At 39.6% G+C, this 14,527-nt stretch overlaps 1 protein-coding gene across 1 annotated transcript; it reads right to left on the reverse strand.

The window, feature by feature from the left end:
• Positions 1 to 6,594: 6,594 nt before the first annotated feature.
• Positions 6,595 to 7,523, reverse strand: LOC147608037 (blue copper protein-like). Its single transcript, XM_086789988.1, has 2 exons — positions 7,193 to 7,523; positions 6,595 to 7,109 (listed from the first exon to the last, which is right to left on the reverse strand). The coding sequence occupies exons 1-2, from the start codon at positions 7,398 to 7,400 to the stop codon at positions 6,697 to 6,699; spliced, it is 621 nt and encodes a 206-aa protein (XP_086646114.1). The 5' UTR covers positions 7,401 to 7,523; the 3' UTR covers positions 6,595 to 6,696.
• Positions 7,524 to 14,527: the final 7,004 nt, after the last annotated feature.

Genomic DNA, 14,527 nt, shown 5'->3' on the forward strand with positions numbered 1-14,527 from the left:
GGCATGTGCCCAATCCATCACTGTAGTGATTTTTGCAAAAAACTAGCTTTAATTTCATCCACAATGGACATCACTTCTTTGTTTTTGTGAGGGCTTCAAACTAGTGAATTTCCGCTCACTAATATGTATCAACTGTGCTCCAAATTCAATGTAGAGCTTGCACATGAGTTGCCAATACATTCCCCTTTGCCAGATACATTATTCTTTGTCAGATTTACAACCATTTGCCTCATACATGATTCTTTGTCAGATTTACAACCATTTGCCTCATACATTCACCACACTCAAGCTTTAATGGAGAGCTTGCAAAATAAAAATTTCTCTTTGCTCGAATCTGGTGTTGTTTGTGTTTTTCACCTGCAACCCGCTCAAGGATGTTTAGTATTCCTTACCCAGTAGGCCAAGCTCTCAGATTTGATGGAAAACGGTGTGCTCCAATCTTCACAGCTCCTATGGCAAGCTTCACAGCTTCTTCTCCCTCTTCTCTCAATCACTCACATAAACCCTAATAGAGAGCACCACGCTCTGATACCATGATGAAAAATAGGTAGAGGGAGAGGAGACACACACACAGGAGCAAACCCTAATGTATTATCAAACCCTAACCATAGAGGGAAGCCATCTCCCTTCTCACACAATGCATAAAGCCATAATCCATAATCTACAACACACTACATGTGTTGTGTCCACACACTGCTAGCCCCAGCTAATGACCACACACTATGACCAGCTGGACACGGTCATTTATGTCTCACACATGTTACTACCTAACATGCCAGCACATAATGCAACTGGCACAAGCTGACATCGAGCTTGAATCTCAACAAAGACCTGCTCGAAACGCGTTTTCAGCCTGAAAAATAGTACGGTCGAAGGATAATACATTTGTCCTTAAGCTCTGCTCCCATGAAGAAACCTTCTCAATCGGAGTTTGTTTGCTGGTGCCTCCTAAAGAGCTCTCGACAAGGGTGTAGTAGCTAACAAAAAGGGAGAAGGGTAGGTGATGCTCTTACCCTTGTGCCGCTTCCTTTACTTATCTTTCTTGTCGCTCAGCTTCTTAGCATGAACCAGGCTCTGATACCATGAAAAGATGTAGGGAGGAAGAGATCTTGAGCCCTTGCAAGCACACACACACACACACTCACACAAACCCTAGAAGAGAACACACAAGATGAGAGGCTGAAAATTGATCATCTTCTTCTTCGCAAAAGGATTCCACCAAAAGATAAGGGAAATACAACATAAGTACTAAAGTACTATGTAAATGCGGTCCATAATGAGAAAATGCTAAGTGATTGAGCTGGCAAAATAAGTATGCCATAACTCAATGGTGGACTAGTAGCTGGCGTAGTCCAGCTGCAAAATCACTCGCGAGAAGATTTATCATATCAGCATCCTACCAAACACACCAGTGATGTAAGTGGTAGAAACGGTCACCCAAGCATATCATGATGAGTGACATCTCATGTTGAGCTTGACATATCAACAATATTTCCTCTTTAGGGCTTCCCTCAATCCATCCTCGCTTCCTCTCTCAGCATCCATGGCCTCATACTCAAACCACTCCCTGGCTGCATCTACTAACAATAAATCTACCATCCTCAACTTGTAGGCATAATCATCCCTATTATTACTCAAAGAAACCAATTCAATCCTCCTCAAAAACTAAGTGACATCCTCACCCTTCTGACCTCTAAACACTTCATATCCAAATCCAGCCATTGGCCTTGTGTTGATCCGCAACAAGTGGGTTCCAACTTGTTGATCAAAGCCCTAAATAAGAACCTTCTGATCCTCAACTGGGGCACCAAAGCATGTGAGGTTGTTGAGGAGATTCACTCACAATAAAGGGGCAAGTCATCTACGCACATGAACCTTAAGAAAACCCCCTATATATGATGCTCATAAGATGATAAGATGACACAACTGATTGTAAACTGATTCAGAATGCTGATACTGACCCCAGTCTGAAATGAGTTCTCTAGGATCCTCTATAATCCTCCAACATCAACAAGCCTTAGATCCACAACCCTAGGGTCTAACTGAACACTTTGCTGACCTTTTGTTGATTCTTGCCTAATTGAAACTGACTCAATTGGCTGAAACAGACTCGACTGACTGAAAGAGATGTGGCTGAAACAGACTCGACTGACTCAGTTGGCTAAAACAGACTCGACTGGCTAAAAGAGATGTGACTGATTTAGTTGACTCAACTAAATCAGTTGTCCCACGTGTCCTTTGACTCTCCCCAACTCTCAGGTTGCTCACACTTCAAAGAGATATCACACTATAGACTCTCTGCTGACTGGCAGCTGACTCACAACAACTGACTCTCTGCTGACTTGCAGCAGCTGACTCACAACTGACTCTGGATCACCACTTAGCCCACTAACCCGTCTGACTACTAACTGCTAAACTGTTGTGATAGTCCTTTGACTGTCAAACCTGTAGAAGCAGCTGACTCACAACTGACTCTGGATCACCACTTAGCCCACTAACCCATTTGACTATTGATTGCTAATTGCTGGCAGTCCTTTGACTCTCAAACCTGACTCACAAACACTTACCCCAAACCTAGACAAGCCAAATCAAGCCCTCTAACACCAACTAATTTTATTTGAGACTCAACTAACCTTGTTTGACTATGTATTCCCTCATCTGATTCTGATTGAGTCATTTATCACAACTAAAACATCAAAACAAAGGACTTTGCATCCACTCATAACATATACATAATCCAAACTCTCTGTCATCAATAAATAGATAAAAACACCAGTGTCTCAACATCCCTGAGAAATGGGCTCACACATATTAGAAGAAAAAATTAAAAACTCAAGTGTCCTCCACATATAGACCTCAATCACAACTCTCCAAAGCATTATCTTGAGCCACAACTTTGAATCTCACAAAATTCATTTACCACAAGCGGCATATCTTTCTTAAACACATACAAATCAACACTCAGCTAACACTCAATAGAGCAACAATTGAGCAGATATTGAACTGAGTCAAGTCTCTAATAGAGATGCTACACATTCTGACCCCACCAAACCTTCTCACACTGCACTGTGCTTCTAGACCACAATGTAATAACTCCATGAGTCTAGATTAATGTCAATTAATTAATTAATCAAATTGAGTCTAGATTAATGGTAATTAATTTGTTATAAATTATAACAAGACTAGAGAAAGCTATAGAGCATGTGTCCGAGTAAATGTAGCACAAAATTGAACACCTTCTAGACCAAAGAAAATGTTTTCAATTGCTTCTCTTCTTTGTTTCATAAGAAGCTCATCAAGTTTAGTTTTCAATAACCACTTGATTATATATATACATGTAAATTTTTTTTGATGTTTTTGAATAAATTTTAATATACTATTTAACTTAAGGTACATGCTTCCCTATGAAATTCAGGTACATGCTTCACCTAGGAAATTTTCATTTACATTGATCAATGATGAAATAACATGGGTAAATTTATAAGTTTTTCGTCTCAAATTAAAGCTTTGAATGTGTAGGTTATCCTAGAGATTAAGTTTTTTAAATTCCATCAAATAGTGTATAAAGTATGGGTTAATCAAGTTACTTATATGGAAAAGTTTTCCTAAACCTCACTAGTAATGGTTACACCCCCAAAAAAAATTTACTTGGTCAAATAGTAATACATTTATGTAATACCACTATAACTACATTTTTGTAGCTTTTACTTAGTCAAGTAGTAATACATTTATGTAATACCAGTACTACATTTTTGTAGCTTTTACTTAGTCAAATAGTAATACATTTATGTAATATCACTACATTTTTGTAGCTTGTTTTCTTATGTAAGAAATCTAGCATTCTCAAGCAAAGGATCCCCCAAAGATAGAAAGTGAAAAAACATGTTGGGATTTATTACAAGAATTATAAATCAAAGTAGATAGCCCACAAAGAAAGCAAGTCAAATTTTTTGGGGATTTATTGAAGGCACTTATATTATTGGATAAGGAATGCATGCCCATGCCCTGATCTAAGTAAATATAAACCATGCCCATCCCCTGATCTAAATAAATACATGGCAACGTGTAGCTAAAATTATATCCTGGGTGACATGTCTTGTTTCATTTATCTACATTAGAGAACACAAATAAATTAGATTAATAGTTTGAGTAAGAGTAGATCTATGCACTTTCGTTACAGAAGTACCTTCCCTTATGCTTCATTTGTCTAAACATGCATCTAAACTGTGTTTGTGTTAGGAAAAAAGGAAAATTGAACTCATTTGTGGTGGGTGACAATTATTGAAGTCATCTGTATAAGATGTATGCCATTATGTCCAATTTTTACTAAAAAGAGTGTGGGTGCATCAGTTGGAGTCGTATGTAGAAGATTTTTTTTAGCATTTTGTTTTAAAAAAAGAAAATTTGGAGGCATATGTGTAAGTTATGTGTTTGTGTCTCTTTTTTAGCCATGTGTATAAGACATATATTTGTGTTATCTTATCTTTATCAAAATAAGCTTATAAATGCAAGTGGCCTTGCACACTTATTTTGAAGCCATCTTACTTTTGCTAATTGAATTAAAAATTTCATCTTCTCAATGATATTACAATAGCAAACAAATATTTAAACATGTTATATATTTGCTACCTAATGTGGCCTTTGGAAGAGTAGTAGCCAACAACCTCAAATTAATATGTGCACCTACGCACACTGGCCAAGCTTTTTCAAATTATATGCATCTATGCATTGGTTGAGCTTTTCAAGTCCCACAAGGAATTGTAGAAAAACAAGGAAGATAGAACACTAGGTAATGGATGTTAATACGCAAAGAGTCGTGGAGATGATTGAAGAGTATCTTCAATGATACTCTTCAATGATGCTAGTAAATGAAGAGTTGTGGAGATGATTGAAGTGTATGTTCAAAGGCAACCACCTTGAACCTCCATTGTGTGACTTGTAAGAAGCTTATAGTTTCAACCTTAAAAGATAATGTCTAGCAAAGAAGACGGAAGCTAGAACACTAGGTGAATTGTAGATCAAAGAAGAATGAAGCTAGAACACTAGGTGATGGATGCTAATACATAAAGAGTTGTGGAGATGATTGAAGAGTACCTTCAAAGAAGGCAACCACCTTGAACTTCCATTGTGTTACTTGTAAGAAGCTTATACGTTGCAACCTTAGAAGATAATGTCCAAAGAATGCAAAGATTAAATCTCATGGAATAGTAGACCTATAGCACATGTCATTGTGGGGATGTCCTAAAGGCGAATACTTGCCCCGAGGCTATAGCCTAGCAGTGACACCCATGCCTCCCTAGAAGGAGGTATTGGGTTTGAATCTACTTTTATGGCATCTCACTGTCACATTTAAAAAAAAGATGTCCTAATATTCATGCTCACTCTCTTAGAAAGTTCATATCAACAAAGAGAGAATTGTAGCCCAACTATGGTTTGTGCTTTAATCGTTCCTCCTACTTCAAAATCCATCTTCATCGTTGCATGTGGTGAAACCATACATAGAAGCGATGTGCTTTTGTTTTTTGTTATCCTTTATGTGATGATCATATTATTTCCTAAATTGATTGAGTATGACTCTCCACATGCTAAGAAACACCTTGTACATAGCTCATCTCAACTATTTAACCCTCCAAAGTGCCCAATGGCCACTATCCACACCTCTACACTACACTAAATGCACACTTCAAACGCAAAGGTTGAATGCATGAACAATAGGTAAAAGCTCATGCTGATGGTAGTCTGGATATAATGATGCTGATTGTTTGTGGTTGATGGCTTCCACACTTCATCCCTTGTCCATAACATTGCTTTGTCCATGAAACATTAATACACATGTATTATACATTAATGAACATTAGAGAGTAAACATTGGAATCTCTTTGTGTCACTTTACTATTTATCAGTCATCCTAATAATATGACAACAACAATAGCATTTGGTGTAGATATGTGGAGTCACAAGAGAGGCCTTTGTTATGGGTACTTTGCTTATGTGGGTCTTGGCTAATCAATATTTTGATACTTTAAAACTAGTCTTGTAAAAGAATAGCAACTAAATTAGAGGCTTTTGGAAGAAAAAAAAAATCAATTCTCTCTCTTTAAGTAAATTTTTTTACTGAGATTTGTACTAGGGAAATACTCTCAATACAAGATAATAGGTGAAAAAATAATTAAGTGCCAAAAAAGTCTTACAATTGAAGTTCAAAAACCATGGTGGCCAATGGAGACACAGCCTAGTGGTAAGGTGTTGAAGGCCCATGCAGAAGGTGCTGGGTTGTTCAAAACCAGCTAGGTGCTGGGTTGTTCAAAACCAGCTGGCTATTGATAGCAGCACACAAAAACAAATATGCACACGAGCACAAAAGATCCCAAAAAAAAAAGTTCAAAAATCATGGTAACTCACCTAATAATTTTCCGTACAATCATCTAGAGCATTATTCCTTTGCCAAAAGCATGCTAGTGCACTTGTGGTGGTGGTTAGAAGGGTGTAGTAAGAATGTGAAATTTATAATTACAAATAAAAATAACAGCTAAGTAGTACACTACTGTATATATTACAAATATAAAATACACTGTGTATATATATATAAAAATAACACTATACACCATATAAACAAAAACAATTCAGATGGGCGGATTACTTGAGCACTGCCACACGCACACTCATATCTGCATTTTCCATGCTACAGCTATGCTTTCAGAGGAGGGCCGACGACAACACAAGGATTACAATGGGACTAATAAACTGAGGCCAGCGTGAGGCGGAATGAGGAGGAGAAGGTGGGGCGGCGTTGTATATAGCTGAGTTATTGTTGTTGGGATTGTTGGGCGTGGGCGTACGTGCGGAGGCAACAGTGTTGACGTTGGCTCTGTCTTGGCTAGTAGGCGCGACGGTGGAATTGCTCGTCGACACAACGACGTTAATGGCAAGCTTGAGGGGCGGGCAGTGGCCTGGGAAAGTGCAGATGTAATACTTGCTGCCGGCACTCTGGAGAGACACGCGTGTGTTGCCATCGATCCAGTGGTTGATGGGATTCTTGCCGTTGCAGGCCTCGTAGTCCGCCTGGCTCACCTCGGCGACGTCCTGCGCGCCTTGGCTGTAGGGAAACACTGCAAAGGCGAGACAGACTTGAAGTTAGCATTTGTAAGGATTAATCGAAGGCCATAGCATTCTGTTATTCAAAGCTGCTTACACAGTTCGTCTCCCACTGCGAAGACTTTGTTTTTGAGCCAGTCTGTGTAGTCCATGGCCGACCACCCTTCCGTGTCGCCCACTGTCCACGTCTTGGCAGCGGCACTATCGACCAAGCTCGACATTGCTAAGCAGACTGTAAGTAGCATACACAGAACCTCGGCTGGCCTCGCACGATCATCTCGCTCCCGGCCCCAAGCAGGTGCCATGCCTGATCACTGTGTAAGTGCGACACCCTTCTAAAGCGCTAAATCTGCCTGGGCAAGAGCAGGCTAGGTTTAGGGTTCCGGCAAGTTCCTGCAGGCCCTGTGATTGCAAGCTTTCCAAGAAGATTGAAGAAAAAGGCTAGAATATAAGGATAAAGTGAGCTCAACCCTGTCCTTTATGCTTTCCGCCTCGCCTTGGGCTTGCCGTTATCTCTCAATTTATTCCCAAGCAAAGGTGTAAACAGTAGTCCCAACTAATGAACTCTAGCTAGCAAAGTCTCCACATGCACGCACTTCATTCTATACTTAAAACTCTTTTAAAAAAACTAAGGTTTACTACATATTGGACCATTTAGGGCAGGAGAGAGAGTGGTTGTTAAGCTATTTGTGGAGGTCCTTCCATCGCTTCCCCCTCAAGTACAGCAAGATTCTTTTTGAGTTGGACCTTTTTTCACACCATATTTAATAAGAAATTATGCATGTGTCAAACAATTCTCAAACTGCTTTTTGATTATTTGTTTTTATTCTCTTGCCACCGTTTTAAGTCAAAAATGGGTAACCTTGATTGTAAAGACTTTGTGAGGAATATATGCAATAAGAAAACTAGGCCTTGAATGACCTTCACAATGACACCTTTAAAATGTGTTAAAAAATACTCTTGCATGCCAAACTGAGAAAAATTTACCTGTAGCTAGCAGCAAGAGCAACTCATGCATAAGAGTGGGAACGTGACCTTTCAATTCACTTGTGCATGCGTAGTGGGACACGCTGTAGGTGTACATCGCGCATGCAAAGCTTGTAACCTTAGCATGGGGAGAGGAGTGGATGAAGGGGGAGGGCAAGGCCTTGGTGCTCGAGGAGATTCGTAGTTGGGGCAATTGGGACCTGCAAGAAGACAGTGATGCCATGAAGCATTCCCGTGAAGCTGAGGAGAAGAATGTGGACACGAAGAGGCGGTATCCTGACTAGGTAGTGGGTAGAATGGGCCCTAGCTCTGTCAACCAATCATCTATGACAAAGGTATGTAGTACAAGGGTCCTTGCAAAAATGGTAAAAAGGCAAGTGAACGTGTTCTCAATATGTAGTGTTATTCTGTTTTGTTCGGGTAGACCTCCTTCCCAGGTCGAACTAGGAAGATGGCTACAGGAAGATGTTTTCCACAAAAAGTTGGTATTGCAATTTTTTTATCTTGGAAAGGGCTTCTTTAATGTGATGTTTTCTAGGGGACAAGCTACATCTGATTTGTTTGCAAGGGCTCCTGTGTATGGGTTCTAATCTTGTGCATATCGTACCTTTCGACCCTCTTTTGATGTAAACAATAGTCTAAAAGAATCCTGTCCAATGTGGGTTGAACTGGTTGGTCTCCCTCCCTAGCTCCGATCGGTGCTTTGGGATTTAGCCAAATCCTTGGGCCCCACCTTGTACACCACACTTAAAACAAGCACTAGGAAAGGGATCAAACTTTAAAGCCAATATTAATTTCCCAAGTTCTCCTAAATCAACCTCCATAGTCTTAGGAGACTTAATACCAGTATTCCAAGAAATGCAGACTCTATTCGCTTATCGGCCGGACTCTTCTTCTTTGGGGATGTGCCTTTGGTCATATAGCCAAATTTTTCGTGATAACGGGCTTCAGGAGAAAACCTACGGTGAGGGCAAGAAGGCTGTGGATCTAGAGGGAGAAATGAAAATAGACAATGTAGAGACTGTTGATAATCAGAAGAAAGAGGATAAGGGGAAAGGTCTATCAGATCCCAAGGGAAGTAGACAGACAGAAGGGGAGAAAACAAAAAATAAATCTAGTCTCAGATTAGCCAAGGAAGAAGCTAGGAAATCTTTGAAACAGACCCTGAGTCAAGGAGAAGGGTGGTAACAGTTCACCTATCCTTTGATATATTCCAACCCTTTTAGTCCTCTTGGAAGAATGGACAGTGAGACTTCTTCTATGGAGAGATTTAACTGGTAGGTTGAGACAGCTTGGAAGAGGGTTGTTGCAAGATCAGGGTGTCCAGTTTTATCCAGTTTATGCTGCACTGGGACAATGCTTGGAGAGAAAATTTTGGGAGGCAAGGTACTTAAAATGACATCAAGCAAATAATAGAAAATACGCTTGCCCTTAAATTAACCCAATATAACTTAAATTAATATAAATTAGTCTAATTAATCAAAATTAATCAAAAATATGATGAAATGATAAACAAATGATCTTTCCATACTTAGAGTGATCCAATTTATTTTTCCATAGATGCACGATTACAAGTACACTAGTCCCTATACATTTTAGATGATTCACATCAAAAATGTAATTTTACTAATTAGATTATTAATATTTGCAGGCCTTCTGATAGTCTGGAAGAATTTTAAAAAAGAGATCATTAAAAATCCAACCATTGGATTTGCAATTTTTACTAACCACCACATTCTACTAATGTCTCAGTATCTACCCACTCCTTTGATCTACAAGATTGAGGATTTTAAGTGGTAGCTATTGTGGGTACAAAAAGTGGAGTATATTATAACACTTTAAAGACCTTGAAATATTTAAAGAAAATAGACAAATATCTTAAAATTTTCTCAAAAAATCAAGTTAAGCTCCATATTATGTGAAGATCTAAGGTACAAAGTGGGAATCTCATATGAGTTTATATGTAAAAGATATTAGCATTTTATGGAATCAATTCAAATTTGGGACAGGGTGTATACATTGACTTTGTACCTAAGAAAATGAGGACTTTTGACTATCTAATGCTTAATCAAATTATGCAACTATATTTTCAACTTTGAATATGATGTTCCAACAAAAGAACTTGAAACGAAATTCCTTCATTTACTAGGAGAGATTAGCCACTAAAGGTAAACAAATGCCTGTTTTTTTACTGTTTACAGGGTGCTTGAGTGGACAAAACTGGGCACCCTGATAGCTCTCCTGATGAGGGGGAGAGTGAGGAGGTGGAGATGGTTCTTGAAATTGCCATTGCATGATTAATCAATTGGAGGAGGTAAGGGGGTGGACTTGGAATGTGAAAGGTATTAAAGATTAAAAAAACTGCAGTCTTTTGGAGTTTGGATAAGGATTGGGGGCTTTTCATTTTAGCTATCTAGGAACATAATTTGTTTGGGGGTAAAGTATTCAGGAGGGATAGCTTTAAAGACTAGGTAGTGTATTATGGGGGACTGGTTATAGCTATAGTGGAGTGATGACCATCTTAAAGAAATCTTTGAACCCCTCTTTAGCTGCTAATCACCCCAATGGTAGGGCTCTAGTGGTGGAGATGCAGATAGGCGGTGAGGGCTCTGGGTAGTGAATATATATGGAGCTCATCATTATAAGGATAGGGGGAGTTTGTGGGATTGGCTCTCTGGCCTTAACATCCATGGACCCTGCATCTTGATGGGGGGATTTCAACATGGTGGAAAAGCACTTTGATAGATTTGGAGGGAGCACTATATTGATAGGTTTGGAAAAAAAGAAGTGGGATGAGCTTAGTCAAGATGGGGCTTGTTGATGTGTGGAGCTTGGGAGATTGGGGAATGGACCCTAGTCATACTTACTTTAGTTTACAATACTTTGGCTCCTCCTCCCCAGGTTAGACAGGATCTTCCTGAGTCATCAAGCCACTTGGGTCCCTCACTCCTTAAAGCTTGAAATTTATAACTCGTCCTCTCTCTCAAATCACATGCCCTTGAAATGGGAATGGCATGTGAAATATTGGAAGGAGGAAAAGTTGAGCCGCAACTCCCCACCAAGAAGTTGAGGGTTAACAACTCCCTACTCATAGATGAGTTGTTTATTAGGTATACTGAAGAGGCAATTAGTAGATTGAGAAGGAGAGGGAATATTGATGGGCCTTGGAGTTCCTGCGCTAATGAGATGCAAAGTGTTATTAGAAGGGTGGGGAAGTTGAGAGCTCATGAGAAAAGTCAGAGCAGGAAGATCTGGAGTGAATAGCTAGAGATATTACAAAAGAAAAGACAGTTTGGGAAGCTTACTGAGGAAGATATTAGTCTCTATACTAAATGCCAATTAAGTCTTAAAGAGGAGGATGACAAACTTGTGAACTTTAGCCTTGGGGCTTTTAGAAGGAGAACCTTTACCTCAAGAAAGAAGCCTGATAGATACCTATTTAAGTTAACTGAAGATAAAGGAAGCAGGGAATCGGTATGACTTATTAGAGATGAAAATGGGAAGGAGTTGGGTGGAATTGAACAAGTGATTAGGAAATGGGAAGGAGTTGGCTGGAATTGAACAAGGGATTAGGAAATGGGTAGATTATTTGGGATCCACTTTAAGCTTAAAAGAGGATGGGTTCAAAAGAAGGTTTGCTATAGAAAATAACCTGTTAAGCTTGGTCAAGCAAATTTTAGACACTGATAAAGCCAAGTGGTTGGAGAGGGATGTAGAGATGGATGAATGTTGGTTAGCCCTCCTTAATCTAGGCAAGGAAAAATCTCCAGGTTGGGATGGTCTCTCAATGGAATTTTTTATCTCCTTTTGGCCCTCTCTGAAAGACATAGTTTGGAACATTTGTAAAGAAGCCTTCAGCTCTAGGGTTTTGGATAGGGATCTCAAGGAGGGAGTGTGAAACTCACCCCCAAGCAAGCTACCTGTAGTAGGTTTAACCATTGGAGACCTATCACCCTACTTACTGTAGTATATAAGTTCCTTGCCAAAGTTATTTGCTTAAGGATTTCTTTTGTTCTTCAAGAAGTGGCTTCTAGGAAACATTATGGATTCATAAAGGGAAGATCTATCTATGACAATATCTCGGCTGCCATGATAGGTAGGGATGTAGCCAAAAGGACTAATAAAAAATGCATCATGCTCCAATTGGACCTGGAAAAGGCTTATGATAGGATACACTGGTCCTTTGCAGTGGCAAGGGTTATGGAAAAACTCGGGTTTCGTTTCAAAATAGCTTCTTACATATATACCCTCTCTCTTGGTGGTTTTTCTAGCCTTTTGTTGAATGGCAGGTTAGTAGAGGGTTTTGAAATCAAAAGTTCAATAAGACAAGGATGCCCTCTTGCCCCTCTGCTCTTTGCAATTGCTTCACATCCTCTTATTGTGGCCCTTGAAAAAGCTAGTGAAAGAGGGAGGATTATGGGAGTGAAGTTGAAGAGTGGGGAGCAATTAATAATCCAATGTTTTGCTGATGATTCCTTGCTATTCTTAAGAGTAGATAATGACAATATGAGACAGGCCTTGTCCATAGTCCAAGAATTTGCTACGCCTTAGGCTCCAAATGCAATATTTTGAAATCTAGATTGATTAGTCTAATTGAAGATAATGACTTTGATCTGGAAAGATGGTGCTATGAGGTAGTCAGGAGAGGCCAAACTATTAGGCACTTGGGGGTCCCCTTTGGGGTAGAAGTTACCAATAAATAACTTTTTGAGTAGGCTATAGAAAGATTTCTCAAGAAATTAAAAAATTGGGAAGGAGTAAGAGTATCATTTCAGGACAAAGTGACCATATGTAATACTATGCTGAATGCTTACATTACGTTTTTATCTCCAATCATCAATTTTGGTAAAGCTCAATGGAACAAAACTATAGGTCTTGTGAGGGACTTCTTGTGGAGGAACATGTGCAATAACAAAAGCATGGTTTGCTTGGGATAAAGTTAGCCTACCAAAAAAGGATGGTGGCCTGGGGATTTTACACCTTCCTACTCATTCCCTCTCCAGAATTGCTATGCTTCTCCCCCCAGATGCCTACTTCAAGAGGAAGTTTGGTCTAGAATTCTCATAGAAGTGGTGAAAGATTCTCCTGTGCTCCAGAAAGGTAGCTGGTTCGGATTAAAATGGAGAAACAAACTATTCTCTTTTTCTCCCCTTAAGATTTCAAACTCCCCTTTTGTAGCTTTTTAATTAGTAAATGGAAGGAAGTGTTAAACTTATCCTATTGGGATGGTTGTTTTAGAGTCCCTGGCAATTCCTTTTTCAGCTTGGGGATCTTTGGGATCTGGTGGTCCCATAACTTTAACCCTCCCTTGGCCCTCCTTGATGTTCCTCTTACAAAGAAACTAAATAACAAAGGCCTAAGGAGACTAGCTGATTGCTGGGATTGGTCCTTGTTGGCAGGATGGAAAGAGCTGGATCAGTTAGTCACACAAATGTTGGGCTGCTATCCAAAGAAAGGCATCGAGCTGGGCAAATGCTGAAAGAATTATAAAAAGTGTGGGTATCCACTGCTCTTGAGACGACTCTTGCTAGATAAAGGGCTGGATGTGGTTTAATGGTGTGAAATTGGACAAAGGGTCAGCTAAGTTCCTTTATCTAGAACTGAGGAAAAATGATCTAAATGCTGAATAATGCAATAGAGCCTAGAAATTTAACTAGAAATCAGGTACTTGGAGGAAGAGGTGGAAGCTTATTTGGGAGTCAAACACTCCCTTGAAATTTTGGGTCTTTCTATGGAGAGTCTACTTGTTAGCCCTTCCCATTTTGGGTCTTTCTATGGAGAGTCTACTTGTTAGCCCTTCCCATTTGGACTAAACTCCTTCAAAGAAATTTCATTGCAGGCTGCTGTCCTAGGTGTAGATCAGCACTAGAGGATGGAAGGCATGCATTTTGGAAGTGCCCTTTCCTGCTATCAGGGGAACTTGGGCTAAATTTGAAAAATAGGTTGCTAAGTTCTTAGGTGTTTAAGGTCTCTGGGGGGATTGGGTTCTAGGTATGGGAGTGGTCTCTCAAGAAGTTACTAACCTGCTCTTTAATTAATATTATTAGGCATCGCTGCTTATGGGAAATATGGGTTTCTAGAAACAGTATTGTATTTCAGAGAGGGGGGAATATTGGTCTTAATGTAACTGAACTTATGTATAAATGTACTCATCTTTGCTGGTCTGTATACTATGCTAACAAACTAAAAGATGCTAACACTTTTTAGGCAATTCACTCTCTACAGTCTGGGATCAATTGACCTATTGACTCTTGTACATACTAGGCTACCAATTTTCTTAACATCTAGTTGTATGCAAGATCATTCTGGACCTCTTTTAGTGAAGACCGCCTCTCAAATTTGGTATCAGCTGAACTGCTGACTCTTGTACATACTAGGCTACCAAGTTGCCTAACATTTGGTTGTATGCAGGATCATTCTGGACCTCTTGTGTGAAGACTAAGCC

Source organism: Cibotium barometz, chromosome 54 (assembly GCF_041138505.1).
Source record: "Cibotium barometz isolate CiBa-2024 chromosome 54, ASM4113850v1, whole genome shotgun sequence".
NCBI lineage: Eukaryota > Viridiplantae > Streptophyta > Polypodiopsida > Cyatheales > Cibotiaceae > Cibotium > Cibotium barometz.